Source organism: Dipteris shenzhenensis, chromosome 25, assembly GCF_047967505.1.
Source record: "Dipteris shenzhenensis isolate YYH24624 ecotype China chromosome 25, Dip_SZ_1.0, whole genome shotgun sequence".
Lineage (NCBI taxonomy): Eukaryota > Viridiplantae > Streptophyta > Polypodiopsida > Gleicheniales > Dipteridaceae > Dipteris > Dipteris shenzhenensis.
In genome coordinates this window covers 44144395-44169815 of record NC_141620.1, presented here as the reverse complement: position 1 = coordinate 44169815, position 25421 = coordinate 44144395, and the positions used below count along the sequence as shown (strand labels likewise).

The 25421-nt window shown below is 48.2% G+C and overlaps 1 protein-coding gene across 1 annotated transcript in view; it reads right to left on the bottom strand.

The window, feature by feature from the left end:
- Positions 1 to 25421, bottom strand: part of LOC147885929 (dynein-1-beta heavy chain, flagellar inner arm I1 complex-like) — a 629024-nt gene that overhangs the window by 504102 nt on the left and 99501 nt on the right. Inside the window, exons 16-17 of the mRNA XM_087396248.1 lie at positions 21269 to 21445; positions 20874 to 21019 (exon numbers count right to left, since the gene is read on the bottom strand). Coding sequence (XP_087252374.1) covers positions 20874 to 21019; positions 21269 to 21445 — 323 coding nt within the window. The remainder of the gene's footprint in view (positions 1 to 20873; positions 21020 to 21268; positions 21446 to 25421) is intronic.

The following is a 25421-nucleotide window of genomic DNA, read 5'->3' as shown; positions in this document are numbered from 1 at the left end:
TTCCTTTGAAATACAGTTCATCTGGGGTTTTTTACTGGTTTTTTCTCTCTTCTTCCTCTACAAATCTATTTTCTATCCTATCTCGACCTCTACATCCCTCTTTCCCTTCTTTCTCTTTACACGTATACTCTTTTTCTCTTCTATGTGGGTTTCCTGTGGGCTTTTGTTGGGACTGGTTTCTTTCCTCCAATACCACTTTACAGGTATCTCCTTTCTGAGTTCCACTTTTTACAAAGCTATGGCTGAATATTCCTATGAAAAGACATTTCAAAAGGAATGTTCGGTTCATTGCAAGAAGCAAAAGCAGGCTGAGGGTCAGCATGACCCGGTACATGATACTCTTGAGGCTCAACTGGTCTATGATGTCATGATGCGTTAAGGATTTGCAGACACAATGAAAGAGTGGAAAGACTCAGGCACGTCTGGATCGATGGTATAGTGTAGCTCTGCAACAAAATGGGGATTTTACATGCAAAATGTGGATTGACTATGCCTTTGTGCATTCAGATCATGCACCTCTATGGTTGCGGTTATCCTTTCATAATATGCCAGATGATAGATTGCCACAAAGGCGACATCTGATCGTGAACAATAGCTACTTGCAACATGATGCTTTCAAGGCCATGGTTACTGAAGCATCTCATCTCTGTCTTCTCGCAGCCATATTCATATGGATGATGCCTGGGATTCTTTTGTTTCCAAAATGCAAGTTGTAATAAGAGGTTATGGCAAGTCCTACATGAAGACTCTGAGGGAAAGTAATGCATTTGCCAGGATCTCACTGACCTCAGCCATCTTCGTTCATTGTCCCTGCATGAGCAAACAACACTATGCCAGGCCAGACATTGTCTTAAACTCAATCATCACAGAAAACTGGCTAAATGGGAGACTAGAGCTAGACAAAGAGCCTTTACAGATAAAGGCTGCTCTTCCAAAGAATTTTTCAAAAGCTTGCATCAGCGGAGATTAAAGACAGAAATTTGCAAGGTGCTTATGCCTGATGGATCATGGACCACCTCGCGGTCACAGCTTGCTTCTATTTGTGTGCATCATTTCTCTCAACAATTTGGTTCTACAGTTCCTCCCTCACAGCAAGCTTTGATTGCAAGAAATTTACTGTTGCAGCATGTTTCTCCCATTATTTCCACTACTCAAGCTTTGGAATTGGAGGAACCTTTTACTGAGAGAGAACTGTCAGATGCAATCAAATCTTGCGGCAGATGGAAATCTCCAGGATGGGATGGTCTTACAGTTGAGTTTTTTCTAGAATATTGGCTTCTTTTGAAGCATACATTGCTACATATGGTGAATGTTGCATGGCAAAATCAGAAAATGCCAGACACATGGAAAAGAGGTCTTATTAAACTCCTTCCAAAAAAACAAATTTGGCAGACTGCAGACCTATCACCCTTATGCCAGTCATTTACAAAGTCACTACAAAAATGATTGTCGATCGGCTAAAAGGGTTTTTACATGATGGGTTGCATCCTGCTCAATATGGTTTTGTCCCGCGTAGGCATATCACAGATAACATTGCTAATGCCTATGTTGGAATCGAATATGCCAGATACACGCAACAGGATGTTTTATTATTGCAAGTTCATATTGCCAAAGCCTTTGATACTGTTAAGTGGGATTTTATTTCATCGACTATGCAGGCATTGGGATTTGGCACAAAAATGCAGTAAGTCATCACTTGGTTATATCAAGATAGTCAAGCTGCTTGCATACTTTCAAGGGATATTTCTACATCCTGGACTCTTGGTTGTTTTGTTAGGCAAGGATATCCCCTAAGTGCTTTACTTTTTGCCATAGCCACTTATCCCATGATTCAATATCTGGACCACCTTTTGAACACTGACCAGTTGCATGGTTTGGAGATTGCTGGCAGTCGCAGCATGATCGCTCAAGCATATGCTGATGATTCATTCTTTACTCCAAAAAATACTCGGAGTGATTTGTCCATGATTATGCAGGCTCTTTCTACATATGGATTGGCTGCTGGTCTTCGGGTCAATTTTCAGAAATCAAAATTGTTGCTGTTGCATGAACAGGAATGGCACAATCTTCTATGGCCTGGGGAAATTGTCCCCGCTTCTCAATTTATTCGACATCTTGGCTATCCTCTAGGTTGGGAACTCACCCGCTCCCAACAAGCTGATTGGGTGTTGACAAAGTTGAGGGCAAAACTTGAATATTGGAAGCTTGCAACTTGGCCACTGCATGTTCATTTGCGAATCGCACAATCCATTTTGATAGCATACATACAATTTTATCTGCCTCTCATTATGTTCACTAAGGCAGAGCTGAAGTCCTTTATGTCAGCTATCATGGAAATTTTTTGGTGTGCAAAAAATGGCAAAAAAAGTATCAGATTACTCTCTATGCTTCGTCTCTGTTCTCCAAAGATGCACGGGGGTCTGAACATTCTCAATATTCAAATGCATTTACTTGCTCACAAAGGAAAAATGATGTTGCAGTTTATGCAAGGAGATCAGCCTAGGGCTTTCATGATCCGCTCTCTCTTATTACATATTCATACTTCTGCCTTTGGGCATTGGCAGCCTACTCAGTGGGATTTCATATTTGGCTCTATCCAAGGCAAGATCACAGGCTGCCCTTTTGTTTCTCGCCTACTTCTCGATTGGAAACATATCTTATCCCATTTGGAATGGCATGGTCGAGATTCTTTGTCGGGAAACTCTTTGAGGGCTGAGAGTCTTTATTGGTCTAAAGTATACTTTTTACTTGGTTACCTCATGACTTTTGCTCTGAGGTTTTACTTGTAAAAACTTTTTCCTTGTACTTATTGGTGGGTTTTTACCTCTTTTTGAGGTTTCCCACACAGAAATATAAAGATTTCACTAAAAAGTGTGTGCGTGTGTGGTGTGTGTGTGTGTGTGTGTGTTTCAGTGTGAATCCGACATAGATGCCCGGTCTGGGTTGAAGTTGTAGACTTCCCACAATGCATGGCCTCACTCTTGCCTAAAATTGCAGCTTCTTTAGGCAAAGTGGTCTGCCCACCACGGCCTAGTGGCAATTCAAATCGTTTTTGCATTCTTTGGGATATTGATAATCCCACACCGGACTCTTATTCAGTCACGGTGAATAATGTGGACATGGGAAGTGCCTTTTACAAACTGAAATGGGGATTATTTGCAGGGGCTTGTTTTGACTGCAAAAAATTTGGACACATGGCTTCACAGTGTCCAATGAATCAGCATAAAATGCCTCCTACTGCTTTGCCGGTTCAAATGCCCACTAAAGATGCTCCTACTACTATTGCAAACAAAAACAAAGGTAGTAGACAGTTTGCTGGAATTCAGGATAAAGGCAAAGCTCCAATGGTTTCAAATGGGAATGTTTCTTCACATTCACCTCCTGTTATTCAACCTTCGGCAAAAGGACAGAACCTCCAACCGATGCATGGCAAAGTCCAAGAAAAGTTATTTCTGCTAGAAGACTTCCCCCCCCTCGCACTTGGAATGGAGCGTCTTCTAGTGGAAACACCCTAGAGGTCAATACAGGAATTGGGATCACATGGGCTGCAGTGACAGCCAGCAGAACACTCTTCCCTGAAGAAGAGGTTGCTGCTCTGCTGTCTACTCCTCAAGTGGATACTTCTTCTCAGGGGAGAAACATTAACCTGAGATAGAAATGCAGGGTTGACATCATGAAATTTGCTGTTGTACATAGTTGTTATATTACTATAAATATCTGTAAATATGACTGCTCATATCGAATCTTTTACACTCAATGTCTAGGGGATGTGTGACAGTAGGAAATGGAAAACAGTGTGGCTGTATATCAATAGATTTCAGCCTAACATAGTGGCATTACAAGAACATAACCAACATGTCTATGTAGGAAAGACAGGACACTACTATGGCTATGACATTTTCTATGCTGGAGAGCACTCTTTCTCAGGGGTGGTCATTTTGATCAAACATGAGCTCCAACCAGTTATTGCTTTAAATGACCACAAAGGCAGATGGCTTATTCTTCAATGCGTTATTCGAGGAGAGGTGTTTGAATTTGCCTCTGTTTATGCACCTCAATCCTTTAGAGAAAGAACTGAAATTTGGAATGCCATGCAACAATATCCATGGAGATATCATGCCTTTATATGTGGGGATTTTAATAATGCTCCTCAACAGGGAGACAATACCTCCAGACATACTCATATGTTAACCCCTGAAAGGCATGCATGGTCACAATTACTGATGCATCTGGATTTGGTGGACCTTTGGAAGGAATTGCAGCCTTTGTCACCTGGATACACATTCCAACATAATGCTCTTTCTTCTTATCAGGCACATCTGGATCGATGGTATAGTGTAGCTCCACAACAAAATGGGGATTTTACATGCAAAATGTGGATTGACTATGTGGATGAAATCATGGATCCAGTTAGAGAATATGCCGAAAATGCAGTCATTTTATTTTTCGCAGGTGGATGCCAGCTGCTGCAAAGATAGGCAACTGGTTGACCCGAACATTGGCTGGCTCGTTTGTTCGTAAGGTACACTATGCAGCCAGAGGTTTTTTTGAGGTCATCATGGTAGATGAAATTCACAGGCAAATGCTTTTGGAACATTCGCCCTTCTTTTTTGGGCAGCAAATGGTGCACATTTTGCCATGGTTCCCCACAAGGGATTATCAGGCTCTGATTCGACATCGATGTCCGGTCTGGGTTGAAGTTGTAGACTTCCCACAAAGCATGGCTTCACTCTTGCCTAAAATTGCAGCAACTTTAGGCAAAGTGGTTTGCCCACCGCGGCCTAACTTCAACTCTAATCAGTTTTGCATTCTCTGGGATACTGATAATCCCACACCGGAGCCTTATTCAGTCACAGTGAACAATGTTGACATGGGAAGTGCATTTTATTTTGCCTGCTCAAATGCACAATAAGGATGCTTCTGCATCTATTGGAAGTAAAAATAAAGGTAATAAACAGTTTTTTGTGAATCAGGATAAAGGCAAAGCCCCAGTTGTTTCAAATGGGAGTGCTTCTTTCCTTTTGCTTCCTGCTATTCAACCCTCAGCAAAAGGACCAAAAACTCCAACTGATGGATGGCAAAGTCCAAGAAAAGTTATTTCTGTTCGACGACCTCCACCCCCTTGCACTTGGAATGGAGCATCTTCTAGTGGAAACTCTCCAGAGGTCAACTCAGGAATTGGAATCACATGGGCTGCAGTGACAGCGAGCAGAACCCTCTTCCCTGAAGAAGAGGTTGCTGCATTGCTGTCTACTCCTCATGCTTCTTCTCAGGGAAGAGGCCCTTGTAAGAAAATAATACAACGCCTGTGCTCAACAGATAACAGGATCTCGTATGCAAGAGAGAAAAACATATAGTATGGAGAATAAAATATTTGATTACTGTAAAACTGATACAATATATGGCGCTGCCTCCTAGCCGTGCGCTCCTGTGCGACAAGCTTCAATGGCGTGTTGGAAACAGTAAAGGACGGAGGCTGGATGCTAAGGAATCAGGGTTGCTGTAGCCAGTGATGAATATGGGCTTCACAGGCTTGCTCTTATATAGCCACCACTCGTAGTCGATTAGACCCAATTGGAGACCGACCCAGTCCGCCTAAAACAGCCGACTGGAGGTGGGCCACCGACCACACAATAGAACCGTGGCACAGAATAGAGCAACTAACCTACAGTCTCCGTTCAGCCCAAAGCCATCCGGGATCATCTGGGGCTCCAAACGGGCCCCGCAACCCGAGAGTGGGCTGCCTCAGGAAATGCTTCGTCTACCCTCAGTGCGGTCAGTCATGGGATGCCTTCCCGCACTTGCATGTAGCCTAGTTGGCAGTGTGCCAACTGTATCTGAAGCCATCCAGCCATCAGGCCACACATGGCCCCCATCTAATGTCTAAACCAGGACCTACCGGCGGATAACCTAGCTACTCAAATGCCTTCTTCTCATATGGGGGGCTTACAAGTAGAGTTAGCTGGTTCACACGTAGTTACATGAGAGTGGAGCATTGATATCTAACACCCCCCCTCAATGTCCACCTGCAAGTGAACTTACTTTTTCGGCCCAATGCCAAGTCGATGAAGATGCCTCTCCAACAAGTCTCTTCCAAGAGCCTTCGTGAAGATGTCTGCAGCATTCTCTGTAGTCGGACAGTACACCAAATCGACCTCTCCATCCATGATGAGCTTGCGTACAAAGTGATATTGAATCTCAATGTGTTTTGTGTGAGCGTGGTACACAGGGTTCTTGGCAATTGCCATGCAACTTTGATTGTCACATGATAACTGCGTAGGCTTGTTCTGCACTACACCCATGTCCCCTAAAATCCTCCTCAACCACACTGCCTCACAAGAAGCAAAACATGCTGATTTGTACTCAGCCTCGGTAGAAGAAAGAGCAACTGTAGGTTGCTTCTTGCTGACCCATGACACAGCTCCAAATCCAAGTGAGAAACAGTAACCTGTCACTGATCTCCTACTGTCCACGTCTCCTACCCCCAATCCGAGTCACAGAATCCAGTCAAGGTGTTGCCCTTGGTATAGGTGATGCCATAATCAAGTGTGCCTTTGATGTATTTCAGCACCCACATCCCTGCCCTCCAATGGTTCTCCCGGGGCTTATTGGAAAACCTACTTAGTACACCAGTGTCTGAGGGGGGGGGGGGGGGGGGGGGTTCCTAACACTTCCGAAAGTATTACCGGAGGCCTAGGGCCACTGGTGCGAGAAGCGAGTAAGACATGCCGTAAGTGTCACTGATGGTACGTAGGCAAGTGCTAGTCGATGGTGTCAACTATGTGCAAGCGGTAGATGGTATCAACTATGTGCAAGCGGTACAAGTGCTGAAGTGATGTGAGCAAGAAGAAGACCAAAGCGGAACAACATCATAAAAGCTAACCCTCGACATGAACGGCAAAGAACTTCAACCACATGACACAGGTCCGTTGTACCAGGTGAAGGGAGAGGAGGGGAGGAGAACACAACGGAAAGAGATTTTAGAGTAGCGAGTAGAGATGGGGAGTAGCATAATTCATTAGAAAGCAAGATGATTGATACACCTGGAGAAGATACACACGAGGCGAGCTCTTGACTCTAGCCTCTCAGTCCTTCACTCATGCCTCCCGCCCCTGCCAGAATGTCCTTTCCCCTTTCCCCTTTCCCCCTCTTCACCTTCTCCTCCTCTGCTCCACCCCTCGCTGCCAATCTCCTTTCCTTCTTCCTATTGGATGTCTTCTTGCATCCTTAGCCATCCTTAGCCATTCCACCGTTTGTGGGCCGCTCTGTCCTTGATGCCTTCCGCAACACTCCAGCCTGTTCTGGGTCAGTGAATCCCGTGCTCCATGTGTTCTCCTGTCTATTCCATGCACTCCTGACTATAGTTGGTTGCGAGGGTTGGTGCACCACCTATACATCTTAACTGTTGGACTGCTTCCCCTGTGCACCAATGAGTACCGCCTGTGCACTTGTGCACTCACGTGGACTGCTTCCCATGTGCACCAACAGGTGTACCCCATGCACCATTGTGCCAGCTGGACTGCTTCCCATGTGCACCAATAGGCGTATCCCGTGTACCATTGCGCCAGTACTTCCCTCTGATCAACTTTGACCATGGTGGGTCGAGGTTGAGGTTTGGCACTCTTCAGTCATGTATTGCTTTCGTCATACCCAAGTCATGTCCAAGTCATGTCAAGTCATGTCCAAGTCATGTCAAGTCATGTCCATGTCAAGTCATGTTCATGTTTGTTCCAGAGTGACCAAGATCTGAACATATGTGAATACGATGCGACTAGGTAATGCGACTAGGTATGACCAAGGTCTAACAACTTGGCATGTTGTTGAGGTGACCACGATGTGACCCAAGTGTGACTCTTGGTGGGAGTCCTGGAGACTTTGAGTACAACATATCCCCCGCCACTATCATTCACCATCCCGGTGAATGACTGAGGGTCTGTGTGAGAGAAAGTTAAGTATAAATTACAAATAAGAAAGTGACCTTGTGGCTGACATCCCGGAAACTGAAAAGAAAGGGCTCATGGCCTTACAATTGTAAAACTGAAATAAAACTGGCTCATGGCCATACAACTCCAAAATTTCTTTATTTACATGAGAACTACAGAATCCAAATGTACAGAGCTCGCAAAAAGAAATGCCGAACTAAAGATCCAGGAGCTGCTGTTGGATGAAGGTCAGGGAGGGGAAGGGGGAGGGTGTGGTGGGTGTGCTGATGTTCCAGAAGTGGTCTTTGCCTCTTCCTCAACTGTGTCCATGAGGTTGTGGATGTCCTCGTATTTGGATTTATATCTGTGGTAGCCAGACCTGTAATGATCACATTGAGATTTGAGAGCAGCATTTTCAGCTTGCAGCCCATGGAAGTCGTCCTGCAACTCGGAATGTGAAACTTGGAGATGGTCCTTCTCCTCGAGAATCTGCTTCATCTGATTCCGCACCACCTCCAGTTGTTGATCCACAGTATGCTTGTCCTGTATGCTTGTCCTCTGCCAGTGAGGTGTATCTATCTTGTAGGGCTGCAAGCTCCCTCTGGATCTCAGCCTGTTGGGCTGAATGATTGTCCTCCAAAACTTTCTTGCTGGCTGTACACTCTGCCTCCTTCGCTGCAAGACACTGCTGAAACTCGTCCTGTTGAGTTTTCCATGCAGCCTCCCTTGCCTGTAGAGTTGCTCCCCACTCCACTTCTTTCACCTGTAATGTTGTATCCCATTCTTTATGCATGCTGGCTACCTGCTTCTCATGTTCCAAGCAGAGGTGTTGCTTCTGTGACAGAAGCTTGCAAACTTGACCCGTAGTATTAAAGAGGGAGGCACCCATCTGAATGAAGCTGTCATCTATAATGCGTTGAGCCATATAAAGGGATCTTTTAGCCCATGCATACCTGTCCCGATAGGTCATTCGGTCAGCCATGTCAATGAGTTCGCCATATTCCTCGAAGGCTGCTTTCATCCCTTCTTGCTCTGGGTCCTCGAGAGCTACCACTGGAGCTAGTGTGTCGAGGTCTAGGTAGCAACTTGGAGCTCAGGATGCTTTCTTGTTGGAAGCGATTGTCTCTTGCAAGGGAAGTGTGAAAATTTGGTCTAGGTCCTCCTCCTCCATGCAAACAGGAGACCGCTTCCGCTTTAATGCATACAGAAGCTGTTTGTGTTCCTCGCTCTGTTCCTCTATCTGGGCCTCATGGGTGAATAGATCTCCTGAGGAGGATGCGAAGTAGGTATCCAACATATCATTCTGAGGAAGTGGAGGATAATCAGCTTGAAAAGGTATCTTACTCCCAGCAAAAATAACCTCGCCAGGTCGAGTTTCTAGTAGGTCCTGTTCAGCAGCCTCCATACTCGGATCAGGGGTCAGTCGTCAAGACACCCGGGGTGGTGTCTTCGCGTCACCAGTGGCTCCCAAAGTAAGATTCAAGTTCAATAACTTGCGTCGCTCTGATGCCTCTCCACCACGAGATCCCAAGGCAGAGGTCCCTGCTGCCATAACTTCTGTCGATGGATCTCCCTGAGTTGTGGGGCCAATGTCCGTATATTTGCACCCTACTGACCCTGATAAGATGATCGGAGGGGAAATGGTCATGACTGATGAGATGATGGGAGGGGGAACGGTCATGACTAATGAGATGATCGGAGGGGGAATGGTCATGACTGCGGGGGAGGTAAGTGGTAATGTCATGCCATGGTGGGTGAGACCTGAGGAGGGCAGGGGAGTGACCGAAAAAACATCATCAGGGAAATCAAAATCTGCATCAAAGGGGATGGATGGAGAGGTAACTCATGCATGAGCAACGAATGACAAAGCTCCAGAGGCTGGCCCAAGGGGGGATGGGTCAGAAACCTGTGCTGCAGATGTAGGTGGAGCAAGAGTGGGTATGGAGACTGGAGAGGAAGAGGGGACAGAGACTGATGCAGTAGAGGCCGAGGATGCTGGGGCTGTACTAAGAGCCAGTGGAGCTGATCTCAAGTGGGGAACCATAGGGGCGGAAGGTGGACGGTGAGGAGAAGATGAAGTATGTGAAGGTGGAGGAAAAAGTGCAGGTGTTGCAGCCCGCCACTGGTGCAAGAGGTAGGTGAGGTGCGGTCCACAAGTACATGTGTGTGTCAGTGGCTCGGAATGTTGAATAGAAGAGGGATGCATAATCATACTGAGTGACGGTGAAGAGAGCATTGAGAGCCTTTCATGATGTAGTAATGCCCGGGTGCTGAATAGAAGCGAGTGAAGAAGTAGCGAGTGATCACTGCTTTTCTGCTTCCACCTTCCAAAACCTTTTTGCGATCATATCCCCTCATGTTGGGTTTGCACTGTGAAAGGAATGAAAGGAGATGTGGCGAATCGTCGGAAGGAGGTTGAATAGGGAGAGCAGGGAGCCCCATGTACTGTGAGACCAAATTGGGTGTGAGAAGCTGCTTGGAGCCCATGAACTCAAAAGTGTCTGTGATAGAGTCATAAGATCTGATGAATTCTGTACACAATTCCACATCCACAGGAGGGAAGATGACCTTGTCGAACTCAGTTAGACAAAGGGTCTGGATCTCTGAAGATGTCAACACCGAGGATAGTTTGAGGTTTGGATCCAGAAGAGGTTTAAACATAACCCGAATGTGGGAGAGAGGAGGGGTGGTTATTGAAGGGCTCTGTATCTCTGTTGGCCCACCCGACCCTTCTGAATGTGGTCTCCGTGCAGAGGGGGTGTAATCTGGGCCCCCATGGTCAGAAGAAGAGGCACTGGAGCTCTGAGAGTGGGAAAGAACCTCCCACTGCTGTCTTGATTGCGGTGGCTCTCCATCCGAGATGATAGTGATGTTCGGACCAAGATGGGGATGCATCACTGATGAAGTCGGCCGTGCTAATGAAGTCGGCCCTACTGATGAATTTGGCCTTGCTGATGAAGTTAGCTCTGCTGAAGTTAGCTCTGCTGATGAAGTCGGCTTGGCTGATGTAGTCGGCCCTGCTGTAGAGGCTATAGGCATGGGTGAGGTCATGTGCACTGCAGAGGCTACCTGAGATGTCATGGCGGTATAGAAAGGGGTGAAGAGCTTATCTCTGGGCAACCGTGGCTTATACTTAGGCTTCTTCTCGAGCATGAAGAAGAAACAAGATGTGAAGTAGAAGCTGATGACGAAGCAGGAAGGGGAGCTAATGACGAAGCAGGAAGGTGAGTGATGACAAAGCAGGAAGGTGAGTGATGACAAAGCAGGAAGGTGAGCTGATGACGAGGCAAGAAGGGAAGCAGGAAAAGGAGGGAAGCTGATGTTGAAGCAGGAGGTGAGCTGATGAAGGAAGGTCAGGAAAGGAAGGAGAACTGATGACGAAGTACGAAGTGAGATGATGACAAGAAGGGGAGCTGAAGCAGGAAGGTGAGCTGATGACGAGGCTAGAAAGGAAGCAGGAAAAGAAGAGGAGCTGATGACGAAGTAGAAGTAAGATGATGACAGGAAAGGGGGGCTGAAGTAGGAAGGTGAGCTGATGACGAGGCTAGAAAGGAAGCAGGAAAGGAAGGGGAGCTGATGACGAAAAAGAAGAGAGATGATGATAGGAAGGGGGAGCTGAAGCAGGAAGGTGAGCTGATGACGAGGCTAGAAAGGAAGCAAGAAAGGAAGGGGAGCTGATGACGAAGTAGAAGTGAGATGATGACAGGAAGGGGGGCTGAAGTAGGAAGGTGAGCTGATGACGAGGCTAGAAAGGAAGCAAGAAAGGAAGGGGAGCTGATAACGAGGCAAGAAGGAAGTTGGCTAGGTGATAACGAGGAGGGGAGCCGATGATGAGGTCCAAGAAGGAAAGCTAGCGAGGTGATAGTGAGGAGGGGAGCTGATGACGAGGTCTGCTAAGAATGGGATTAGCAACTAGGGTGACTGCAAGGAGATGGAGTCAAGGAGAACGCAAGAGGAGAGAGATGGAGCTGGAAAAGATGGAACACAATGGAGAGGTGGCGCAAAGTGGAAGAAGAGAGATGGCGTAGTGGGTTGGAGATGGCCCAGGGTGGCGCAGAGAGTGGAGATGGCACAGGGTGTGGAGGTGGGCAGGGAGCAGGAAGCTGGCACACTTCACTGGAAGAGGGGCTGCCAGGAGGTGGAGATGCGATCCAAGGCAAGATGGTGGAGCAGGGAGAGCTGCGTGCAAGCAAGAGGGGCTGCTGAGATGGAGTTGCGATCCAAGGCAAGGGCTGCCAGGAGGAGAAGATACGTTCCAAGGCAAGATGGTGGAGCGGGGTTGCTGGGTGAGATGTGTGCAAGCAAGAGGGGCTGCTATTGCTGATGGAGGGAGCTGCTGCAGGAGAATTCGCTGATGGAGGGGGGGCTGCTATCGTTGATGGAGGGAGCTGCTGCAGGGGAATTCGTTGATGGATGGGGGGGGGACAGCTATCATTGATGGAGGGGCTGCTGCAGGAGAATTCGCTGATGGAGGGGAGGGAGCTGAGGAGAAGTCATGCCAACAAGAGGGACGATTTGCTTGCTGCGTATGGTTTCGTTGGAGGGGGGCAGCCATGAAGACACAACCAAAGAAAGCCAAATATTAGGAAGGTAAGCCAAATTAGCATGAGTGGGCTGTAAGATGTGATGGATGAATACAGCGTGCGTACCAGTAGGCGTGCTCTTGGGGCTCTTCAGCGCAGGCTACCCACCTAGGCACATAGTTGGTATGCCCAAGGGATATCTCTGGTTTTTCTTCGTACATTTTGGAAGACTCTTTGGGCAAGTTGGCGGCGGGTGACACAGAGGTGAACATGGGAAGGTGACATAGGAGTGAATAGGGGTGACCTAGAGGTGAACATGGGTGACAGAGAGGTGAACATGGGTGACAAATAGTTGAACATGGGGAGATGACATAGGAGTGAACGGGGGTGACCTTGGAGTGAACAGGGGTGACCTGGAGGTGAACATGGGTGACAGAGAGGTGAACATGGGGAGGTGACATAGGAGTGAACAGGGGTGACCTAGGAGTGAACAGGGGTGACCTGGAGGTGAACATGGGTGACCTACAGGTAAACATGGGGAGGTGACATAGGAGTGAACAGGGGTGACCTAGGAGTGAACAGGGGTGACTTGGAGGTGAACATGGGTGACCTGGAGGTGAACATGGGTGATAGAGAGGTGAACATGGGGAGGTGACATAGGAGTGAACAGGGGTGACCTAGGAGTGAACAGGGGGTGACAGAGAGGTGAACATGGGGAGGTGACATAGGAGTGAACATGGGTGACCTAGGAGTGAGCAGGGGTGACTTGGAGGTGAACATGGGTGACCTAGAGGTGAACATGGGGAGGTGACATAGGAGTGAACAGGGGTGACCTAGGAGTGAACAGGGGTGACCTAGAGGTGAACATGGGTGACCTAGACGTGAACATGGGGAGGTGACATAGGAGTGAATAGTGGTGACCTAGGAGTGAACAGGGGTGACTTGGAGGTGAACATGGGTGACAGAGAGGTGAACATGGGGAGGTGACATAGGAGTGAACATGGGTGACATAGGAGTGAAGGAACATGGGTGACACAGAGGTGAACATGGGAAGGTGACATAGGAGTGAACAGGGGTGACATAGGGTGAACAGGGGTGACCTAGAGGTGAACATGGGTGACAGAGAGGTGAACATGGGGAGATTGCATAGGAGTGAATAGAGGTGACCTTGGAGTGACATGGGTGACAGAGAGGTGAACATGGGGAGGTGACATAGGAGTGAACAAGGGTGACCTAGGAGTGAACAGGGGTGACTATAGGTGAACATGGGTGATAGAGCCTAGGGTGAACATGGGATGAACAAGGGGTGACATAGGGATGAACATGGATGACAGAGAGTGACCATGGGGAGGTGACATAGGAGTGAACAGAGAGGTGAACATGGGGAGGTGACATAGGAGTGAACAGGGGTGACCTAGGGGTGACAGAGAGGTGAACATGGGGAGGTGACATAGGAGTGAACAGGAGTGACCTAGGAGTGAACAGAGGTGGGGTGACCTAGGAGTGAACAGGGTGACCTGGAGGTGAACATGGGTGAACAGAGGTTCAACCCGAGTGACAGGGGTGAAGAGGGATTAAGGAGAAGTGTGTGCCAGAGAAGGCAAGGGCTGTTTCCATCTTGCCAGAGAAGGAGAAACTCAGTTTTTATTGATCTCCCACCAAAGAGCGCAACTGGGCAGAGAGTAGAAGCTTGACAAGGTTAGGAAAGGGAATACATTGTTTTTTTTTTTTTTGAATAAATAAAAATTCAACTAATAGGAATGGAAATCCTTATCCAAAGAGAGAGAGTCAATGTGGATGATACTTCTTTACCCGTGAGCCATTTACAGGGGCTGGTAACTTCTTGCCCTCCAAGGTGGCCAAATAAACCCCTCCACTGGGAATAATCCTTGTGATAAAGAAGGGCCCTGTCCAGCCACTAACAAATATGGGTTTATGATTCAGGAACTTACTGGAATATAACAAGACCAAGCTGCCAACTTGGAATTCCCTCTTCCTGAGATTTCTGTCATGCCATGCTTTCTGCCTTCTTTGCCAGACTTCCTGAGCAAGGATCGCTTCATGACAATGTTCATCCAAGGCTTCAAGATCCCATAATCTCTCAAGTGTGCATGCCTCCAAGTTATCATCCATCTCTGCCATGACCCTAGTAGTCTTCATGTGGAACTCATAGGGCATGACCGCCTCCAAGCCGTAAACTAGCTGGAATGGTGAATATCCAATGCTAGCCTTGTATGTTGTTCTGTAAGCAAAAAGAGCGGCTGGTAGTAGAATATCCCAATCTGCCAAGGAATGAAGGAATAACTGAGCCACAATATGAGACATGGTCCGATTGGAGCTCTCGGCCAAACCATTGGCTCGAGGGTAGTATGAACTAGAGGTCTTGTGAACAATTTGCAGTGGGTGATGAGGTCAGTAATGACATCATTGAGAAAGTGGGTACCTCTGTCACTCATCAATTCCATAGGACATTAAAACCTAGAAATGATTTGATCATACAAGAATGAGGCCACAACTTGAGCAGTGCAGGTCTTCGCGGCCTTAGCCTCCACCCATTTAGTTCCATAATCAGTAGCAATCAAAGCATACTTGTTCCCTCTTCGAGTTGCAGGAGAGATGGGTCCAACAAAATCCAATCCCCATCTATAGAAGGGTGGTACAGGGCTGGATGGCTGAAGGGGAAGGTACTCCCGTCGGGTAGGCTTCGGCCCCACTCTTTGACATGAGTCGCAGTGGCGCATATAAGCATAGCAGTCTTGGAATAGCTTTGGCCACCACAACCCAAAGCACATTATCTTTCTAGCAGTGGCCTCTGGCGCCATATGACCTCCCCCCATTCTTGAGTGAGCCTCCTGAAGGATGGCTTGTGTTTCATGAGGGAGCATGCACCTCCTTAAAATGTGGTCCTTCCCCAACTTGTACAGCTGACCTGCGATCAGTTTGAAAGGAGCAGCCTGAACAATCTGCCTCCGCTTTTGTGCTAGAGTTAACCCTTTGGGGAACTCACCTGTAGACAACAAGTGCACAATGTTTTCATACCATGGGGGAAAGCAGTCCACAGCAAACAGGCAGTCATCTTTTGGTACTGTGGCACCAACACGGAAGAGGCCCGCATCTGGAAGGTCATCATCAACTCCTATGGTTGCTTCACCTAAAGAGATCCTTGACAAGTGGTTTGCTGGTTGATGCAATCGGCCTGCTCTCACTAGGATGTCAAAGTCAAACTCTTGAAATAGAAGAATCCACCTGCTCACTCTCTCCCCAAGCGTTGGTTTGTTCAGTAAGTATTTGAGAGCTTGATGATCAGTAATGATGATAAACTTACTGCCCAAGAGATAGTGCCGATACTTTGTCATGGCATAGACCATGCCCAAGCCCTCGCGTTCAGTGGTGCTATAGTTTCTTTCTGCTCCGTTGGGTTGTCTGCTTGCGAAGTACACTGGTAGGTCGAGTTTGTGCTTTTCATCTGGTTGGGCCAATATCGCCCCAATCGCCAGCCCACTTGCATCTACATGCACATGAAAAATGATATCCCATTGAGGTTGCCGCAAGATGGGTGCCTTTACTAGACAATCCTTGAGGCTGTCAAGTGCCAGTCGTTGAGGTGCCGACCAGTTGAAGGACTGCTCTTGCCGAAGGAGTTCCATCAATGCCACCGCTATGTCGGCATAGGATCTGATGAATCTTCTATAATAACCCACATGTCCCAAAAAAGACTTGACTTCTTTGGGTGTGCGAGGAATAGGCAAGGTCAATATCACTTCCACCTTTGCTGGGTCCGTAATCATTCCCTCAGCCGAGATGATGTGGCTCTCTCCTTGATTATGCAGGCTCTTTCTACATATGGCTTAGCTGCTGGTCTTCATGTGAATTTTCGGAAATTCAAGCTATTGCCGTTGCACGCTAAAGACTGGCATAGTCTTTTGTGGCCTCGGGAAATTATTCCAACTTCTCAATTGATTCGACATCTTGGCTATCCTCTAGGTTGGGGGCTCACTCGTTCTCAACAAACTGATTGGGTGCTCACAAAGTTGAGGACAAAAATTGAATATTGGAAACTTGCAACTTGGCCATTACATGTTCGTTTGCGAATAACGCAATCCATTTTGATAGCATACATACAATTCTATCTGCCCCTCATCATGTTTACTAAGGCAAATCTAGTTTCCTTTATATCTGCTATCATGGAGATTTTCTAATGTTCAAAAAATGGCAAGAAAAGTCTCAAATTACTCTCTATGCATCGTATCTGTTCTCCAAAGATGCACGGGGGTTTGAACATACTCAATATTCAAATGCATATACTTGCTCACAGGGGGAAAATGATGTTGCAGTTTATGCAAGGGGATCAGCCTTGGGCTTTCATGATTCGCTCTCTTTTGTTGCATATTGATACTTCTGCTTTTGGGCATTGGCAGCCTACACAGAGGGATTTTCTATTTGGCTCTATTCAAGGCAAGATCAGAGGCTGCCATTTTGTCTCTCGTTTGCTTGGAAGCACATTTTATCCCACTTGGAATGGAATGGCAGGGATTCTTTGTCGGGAAATTCCTTGAGAGCTGAGAATATTTATTGGTCCAAAGTATTCCACCCTCCTTTGGCTATACAAGAGCCCAGGTGTTCTCATTTTATATCTTTCAAAGGGATTTCTTCTGTGGCGGATTTACTTCAAGATGATGGCACTCTTTTATCATTTTCTGCGGCTGCTAGCAAGTATGGTTTGGGAGCTCATTATCGTCCTTTATGGCACAAAATTTCAGAAATGCTTCAACCTTTCTTGCCGGTACCTCGTTTTGAACTTCAAGATAGGCTTGAGGATTGGACTCTCCATTCTTCCTCTTCTTCATCCCATCCTTTGAAGCTCTCACATATCACAGTGCCTTCTCTGTATAAAGTGTTGTTACCTCCGCCTTGGGTTTCTGACAGAACCAATTCTGTTTGGCATATGGATCACCCATCAAAGTGGTGGAGAAAGCGGCCGTGTCTCCTTTGGCATTATAAAGTCCCTCTTCGGAAACAGCTTTTCCTCTGGAGAGTCCTACTTGGCATTTTTCCATCTGGACAGTTACTCGCGCATAGACATATTGCCCCAGCTGTTTGCCAGAGATGTCTACATTCTGTTGAATCTGTGCCTCACATTTTTTGGCACTGTCCACATACTTGTGATTTCCTCGCTCTCATTCGTCAAGGGCTTTGAGCGAGATTTCCTGATGTTACTTTTGGCAGGTTCTTCTGGTTATTTGTTTTTTATCCCGCTAGACAGGGTTTTGATTTTATTTTTTGTCTGGGTGCGCTACTGGGCACTTTGGACTCTATGGATGGATAGAAATCATAGAGTCTTTGGTGATCCTACTTTTTCATCTTTCGTTCTTTTCAAACGATCTCTGCAGCAATCGTTTTATGATTGCTTTCAGACTCGTTTGATTGATCATGACGTATATATGGCTTATACTAAAAATTTCAGTTGGGTAGTAGTTACTCCGCTTTTGGAGTAACTATGAATGTAATTATTTTACAGCAATAAAATATTTCTTATCACAAAAAAAAAAAAGTGTGAGGAGCGATGGCGAGCTCAGCCCCTCCCTCACCCGTCCTTGTACCTTGCCCGCAGCCTGCTACTGCTGCTGCGCCTGCATCCATACCCCATTTGTCAGCCCCTGTACATCTTTCGTCTGCACACGTCCCAGACCCGCTGCTGCCCATACCCTCTACGTAGCAGCCTCTGCACAGCCCGTTCCCATACATACCTTTCTTATTTGCCCCTTCCTTTGCCCCTGGACAGAGGCCGTACAGGCTATACGGTCGTCCATACAGGTTCCTTTACCTGTCCTTTTTCCTTCTTCCGTACCCGCTCCCATGTCCGTATAGCCAGATTCCGTACCAAATTCGTCTTCCCCTTTGTCTTTGCAGCCTTTTGCTCTTCTCACGCCGAGTCTTGTACAGTCTTTTCCTGATGTCTCTTTCTCCGCTCTTCCTGCTGCTCCGACAGATGGCTCTTTCGTTTTCTTTGCTTCAGCCCCCCCTTCTGCCTCTGCTCCTCCTGCACGTGTCTTCTTTCAGCAGAAGCGCGGTGGTTTGCCTCCTTCCACCTTGGTTAAATCGGAAAAGTTGGATATCGCGGATGGTCCTTCGTCTTCCCTTCAACTGGACCTTCGCCAGATGTGTTTTGCTTCTGTCACAGATGATTCTTCATTGGGTTCGCAACTTGTTTGTTCTTTGGACTCTGCTCTTCTGGTTTCTGGTCTTCGACAGGCTCAACAGTTTGGGGTCTCTCTTTAGAGACAGGGTTTTATTTGTAGCTCAACTTCGTCGTTGGGCTGAAGTTGCAGTGGGTCAAGATTGCCTTTCCTCCTTTGTCTTTCTGGGCAAAGGTTTTTATTATGCCCACTGCTCTTCGACTGATGTGGTGGAGCAACTTGTCAGCCATGCTGGTATTCATGGGGCTGGTTTCTTTGCTTATGTGATGCCTTGAAATCCACTATTCATCTACCTCTCTTCTGACTCACTGTCCGGTCTGGATTACCCTCAAAGCGTTGCCTCTGCCTCTTCTTCAGCATCTTCCTACTCTTGTAGCTTTTTTGGGGAGGCCTCTACATGTTCCGAGACGAGTATTTGCAGGCTACTCCGGATGTTCGCCTTTGTATTTTATGGGATATGATGCAGTCCGTGCCCTCTACTCTGGATCTTGATTTGGGATTTGCTCATCCGATGCGCATTAGGTTGCATTTTGCCTCTTTTCCTATAGCATGTTCACCGGCAGGTTGGTCATTTTGCACGTGCTTGCCCTTCGGCTTCCATGACCACTCCTCCTACTCCTTCTTCAATAGTAAAGTTTACTCTCCCTTCTCCTCCGGTTTCTGCTAAGGCTTTACTGGGGATAAGCCTTATTTTACTGCTCCGAAGCATTACTGGAGGAAGGTAGAAAAATCACAGGTTAATCTTTCTCTTGCTGAAGAAGTTCAGGATCCCTCCCGTTGAGCATCATTAGCCTCCTTCTCCTCTAGATATGGATGTGCCCCTTGCAGAGGGGATCATACTGGATGCTGCACATGCTCTTTCTCAGATTGATCCCCAAAGTGAAGCTGAAATGCCGAGTCCTGCTTTATCAGATGCAGCTCTTTCGTCGGAGGATACAGATGTTAATCTAGCTCCTTTGCCTCTCATGCCTGTGCCAGAGTCTTCTTCTGTTCGGGATGCAGAAGTGCCTTTTTTATTGGAATCTTTTCATCCCATGTTACAACAGGTTTTTGACCCTGTGATTCAAAAATTTCGGATACCAGCCTATATCAAGAAGAATCACAAGGGCAAAAAACAGCTGGTTTTTATTAATGGTGTGGTTTCATCACTGCATCAGTTTTTACAGAGCAATAATTTGAAGCTGGAGGATGCTGTGTTTGATCCTCCTCCAGCTTGATATGTAACTTTTTACTTGGTTGCCTCATGACTTTTGCTCTGAGGCTTTACTTGTAAATTCTTTTCTTGTACTTATTGGTGGGTTTTTACCTCTTTTTGAGGTTTCCCACACAGAAATATAAGATTTCACTTTTTTTTTAAAAAAGTGTGTGTGTATAAAATCCTTTTGCCTCAACCTTGGGTTTGAGAGAGAGGTGATTCCGTTCGGCGAATGCATCGCTCAGCCAAGTGGTGGAGGAAAAGATTACAACAACTTTGGGCCTATAAAGTACCGCTTTGGCAATAGGTTTTCTTTTGGCGAGTTCTTTTGGGAGTGTTTCCATCTGGACAGCTATTAGCTCATCGATACATTGCTCCTGCACTTTGCCACATATGTTTTGCTTCTTCGGAGACTGTGCCTCACTTGCTACTGGGCACTATGGACTTTATGGACATATAGGAATTGTAAAGTCTTTGGTGATCCTACTTTCTCTCTGTTTGGCTTTTTTAGGCGTTCTCTGCAGCAATCTTTCTTTGATTGCTTGCAGACCCACTGCATAGATCATAAGGTCTTTTTGGCATATACTGAAATTTTCAGTTGATGTAATTGTAGCACCTTGTTTTTTTTTGGCAAAAAAAAGACTTCTATTAAGTAAGAAAGAAACTCGCTAGAGCAAGCTCTGAGCGAAAATACATCATGCTAAGCATGTAATAAAAACATCTCAGAAGAATGAGGTAGAAAGAAACCAAGGCTGAGGCTGAAAATGCCAACTCAACCCTATAGAAGTCTCAGCAAGGAAGGGAGAGCCTCTCCAATCCCTGAGAAAAGTAACTCTCCTAGAGGAGGCTGCTCAAGAGGATCCCTGCATGGTCGCCCATATGGCCATCAGAGTGTGTACTACGTAGCACCTTGTTTTGAGGTTGCTACTCATATAATATAATCAATCAAAGATTTCACCCAAAAAAAGTGTGTGTAAGAAGATGGGAAATAAAAATATATATTACAATTTTATCCCTTACTCATTGTGGGAATTACCGGCGTATATAAGCATCCTTATCTTGATCCCAAACACTTTTGTACTTCTTTTCCCAAAATTGCAAATACTGTTGGACCCTGTCAGTGACTCCTAAGACTCCTGCTGTGATCATCATCAATACTTCTTCTTGATCCATGGAAATGACCTGAAAATGTATCTCAATGATGAGACTTATTGCATTAATTCAAGAAAATATTTCAGAGTTGTTTTCAAAAACAAATTCACAGAAACCTTACAAAAAGAATGGAATGATCAAATTACATACATTTAGCATGACTGACCTAAAAGGCCACCTCCAAATATCATGCCTGTAAATTGACTGTTTTTAAATTGACAGAGATTGATTATCTCGCACATGTAAACATAAACACAAAACTCACTAACATAGATGTACCTCCAAAAAACTTGGTAAAGGTCCATAAGATGGAGGGCTCAGCAATGTCTTTGAAACAGATTGTTGAGCTGCATAGTCAGCTGCTTGACCACTGAACCGCTGATCCCGCAAACGTGGTACCACAGAAATTACTGTCACCATTTCTCTTGCAACTATTTGGACTACCTCGAGAAGCTCCTGGTAAATTTCAATAGTAGAACTTGATAAACTTCTATAGTCTTCACAACAACCATTTGGGTAACTTAATATAGTCTTCACAACAACCATTTGGGTAACTTACAAGAAATGAGTATTTAAAACGTGAAACTAATTGGTGAAAAGAATTTAAGTCCAGGTTTTTGGTACCAGATTGGGGCTTCTTATTCCAAAAACACACATCTTTTTTGCATGAAAGGAACTCCTATTAACGCTTTGAATTAACAATCATACAAATCAGCAAAACCAAAAGGTGAAACTATGTTTATAGGAGGTCCCATGTCCCACCTTTGTCTTAGCGTATGGGGGTTGACATAGAGTGTTACAATCCTTTGTTGAAAAAATAATCAAAGGCCATTTGGAATTCCATTTGCTTTGTACATCGAAGTGGGAAAAGTATAATTCAAATGACAAAACGTCTTCTTTATCGAACCAAAAAACAATAAGTGAACGTGTATAGTGCATTGAAAAGATTCATGTTTCTTGAGCTGTGAACTTCGTGGATGATATCCTTTCATACCCACCATTTACAGCAGGATTATGCATTTGTTTACGGAGGGCATCCTATTCTGTTCCTGCCTGTACTAAAACAAAGGTGCATGGATGGAGCAGGTGATGTTTGCCTGTAACATACAATTTATAAGATACGACTGGAAAGAATGGGAAGGCTCACTCAGGCGTGACATGTAGGGAATTCAAAATGGAAAGAGAGAAGTACTTGGTCAACTGCATCATGCTTCCTGAATATGAAAGTTTGAGAAGTTAGCCTAACTGTGAACTATCCTGCATTCTCTCATGCAATTGAGGTGATAAAGGCAGGATATCTTTTATTTAATTTAGAGTATCTTTTTGTCATTCTTCTGAGAAAGTGGAACTCATAAATTCTCAATGGACAGAGCGTATGAAGGACAGAGGTGATGATAATAGTTGCACACCAAACTCATGCAACTTCGCGCTCCTGCGAGCTTCCCCTCCCCCCCTCGCCGTTAGCCCCTACCTCCCCCTAGCTCCCCCCTCGCCGCGACCACCTCCACCCCTCCCCTCCGCCCTCGACCCCCTTCCCCCCTCCCCCCCCCCCGCCGGCCACCTCGCTCCCCTCGCCTCACCTCCGCTCCAACCCGCCCCCTCGCTCCAACCCGCCCCCTTGCCTCCGCTCCACCCCGCCCCCTCGCTCCTACCCGCCCCCTCGCCGCCACTCCAGCCCGCCCCTCGCCCCCGCTCCAACCCGCCCTCGCCGCCGCTCCAACCCGCCCCCTCCGCTCCAACCCGCCTCGCCCTCGCCTTGCCTCCGCTCCAACCCACCCCCTCGCCTCCGCTCCAACCCGCCCCCTTCGCTCCAGCCCGCCTCGCCCTCGCCTCGCCTCCGCTCCAACCCGCCCCTCGCTGCTCCCTCGCCATCCACCCCGCTCCAACCCACCCCCTTGCTGCTCTTTCACCCCCTCGCCTCACCCGCCCCCGCCTCATTCCGCTCTCCCCGCCCCCCGCTTCACCCCTCCACCCCCGCCATTCCAACCTCGCCCCCCCCGCCCTCCCGCGCCCTTCCGTACTCCCCGCACCCCGCAGCCTTCACCCCGCCCTCCGCTTCGACCCCCCGTCCCCTCACTTCGCCTCGCCCGCCTCACCCCCAGGCTCCACCTCCCGCTTCATCCCCTTCTTGGGTGGCAGCCTGTTTTTCCTCATCGGAAGCTTGCAGTTAGTCTTGGCGGTATGGCGGCCCCCTGCCCGGATCCGGAGGCCCAGTCGGACCCTCCCTCTCCAGATGCCTACCGCGTTATCCTGACAGAGCAACAATCATCCCGTGTTCAGGAGGTAGCCATTGACTTTGCTCGTACCTCTGTTTACGGTAGAGTCATTAGACACTCCCCCTCCAGGTCTACCATCAGGGACTGGCTCCAGTCCACTCTCCTGCTAGAGGATGGCCATATTGAGGAGGTGGCCCTTATGGGAAGGGGCATCTTCTGGCTCAAACTCTCCAGTGAGAAAGCTGCGAGCAACCTGATTGCTGGTTCCCCCACATCGGTGGATGGGAAGATCATCATGATAGTCCCGTGGTACCGTGGTTTCAGCGCAGCGGACTTCGATGTTCGGTTCCGTATACCTCGCCACCCAGTGACACTAGTTTTTCCAGGGCTTGCTACTGAGCTGCAGCCGATTGTCACGGACTTGGGCTCCCATTTTGGCTGGGTCATGCATGACACCTTTGTCGACGCGGTGACCACGGCAGGAGCTCCCCGAGTCCGTGTGGCTGTGGCGGATCCTGCGACTCTCCCTGCAGTGATCGAGATTGTGACAGGTGCCGGCAGCATCACCCAGAGCATGATAGTCACCGGACAGCCAGGTCAGTGCCTGCGGTGCCACGGCTTTGGGCACTTGGCGGCTGCTTGTCCACGCTTCGCCAGCTCGTCTCGACCCTCCCCGCCCCCGCCCCCGCTCCCTCCGCCCCCACCCCTCCCCCCCGGACAGCCACGTCAGGAGGAGCCGAGGCAGTCGGAGCCTGGGCCAGAGGTAGTGGGCGGTTGGACCGAGGTTCGAAGGAAAAGAGGAAAGAACAAGAAGATTTCGGATAAAGGCAAGGAGGCAGAGGTTACCCTTCCTGCAGCAGCACTCCAGAGACCTGACAGGCAGATGCCCCAGGGACCTGGGAGAGCTTCTTCTTCGACGGCAGCCCGCCCCCCTCAGCCTCAGATCCTCCTCTCTCCCACCCCCCCGCCTTCTCCCCAGTTTCCCCCCCCTTCGCCCGACCCGCAGTTTCAGCCCCCGCCTCCTCTTCCTCAGTCTCCTCCCCCTCCCCCTCCCCCTCAGCCCCAGTTCCAGATGCATCCCCATCCCCCTCCCCCCCCTGTCCCCCTCGCCTCTCCTACAGAGTTAGCTGCACCGTCGGCTTTCCAGCCGAGTGCAGCCCCCGCTCCACCTCCTCCACCTTCGCCGCCAGTCGCCTCCGTGGAGCCCGAGTCGCCTATCCCGCAGCCTCCTCCCCCTCCCCCCCCGATGGCAGGACACCCGGAGTCTATACCACCAGTGGAGCAGGCTTCCCTTCCCGCTAGCCCCTCAGTGGCAGACTCAGCTGGGTCTCAGCTCCAGGAGAGAGAGCTTCCTCGAGACTTTTACAGATCTGGCCCCTGGGACTACCTGGATGTGGCCGACCTTGGGACCTTCCCGGCTTGTCTCGACATTAGTATCTTCCTGCTCCGCAAAGGGGCGGACGGGAAGATTGCTGCCTTGGCTCCTAGGGATGGCCCTAGCTTCGCCTTCACGTTCCTCAGCGATGGCACCGAGACCTGGACAGACGACTCGGTATGGGAGGCTCTCAGAGAGCAGACACACGCCCAGATTTGGATAGGCCCGTCCGGTGGGCAGCTCCTCGAGACTCAGTGGTCCGAGGGCGATGTGCGCTTGCGGTGGCGTTGCGCTGCCAAACGCTTCCGACTGATTGTGATCCTCAGACCCCCCCTGTCATGGCCTCTTCCCCAGGATGTCAGAGCTTGGTCCCAACAGAAACTCCGAACCTTCTACGGGATGACCACTTCAGAGATCTCGAGCTGGCTCGAGAAAGCATTTGCTCATGGCACCAGAGGCCTCTCGCCATTGCTGAAGGTGTTGAAGAACGGGCAGGACGACCCCGTCTCCCCCTCCAAACCTTCTCATAAGCGGCAGCGCCTCCATTCCGATATGTCTGATTCTTCTTCGACTTTGAACGCGAGCAGACAGCTGTTCGCAGCCCCCCATCCCTCTCCATGAGCCTACACCTCGTATCCTGGAATGTGAACGGGTTTCACTCTTCGGGCACCCGTGGTCCCAGGAAGCTCATTTTGCGACAGGAACTTCAGCCTGCAGTGATTGGTCGATTGGATGTACTGCTGCTCCAGGAGCACAAGCTTTCTGCGGCTCATTCCCGTAGCTGCGGGAAGGTTCTCCCTGGACGCTCCTACACTTATTGGGAGCCTTCGATCGGCGCACA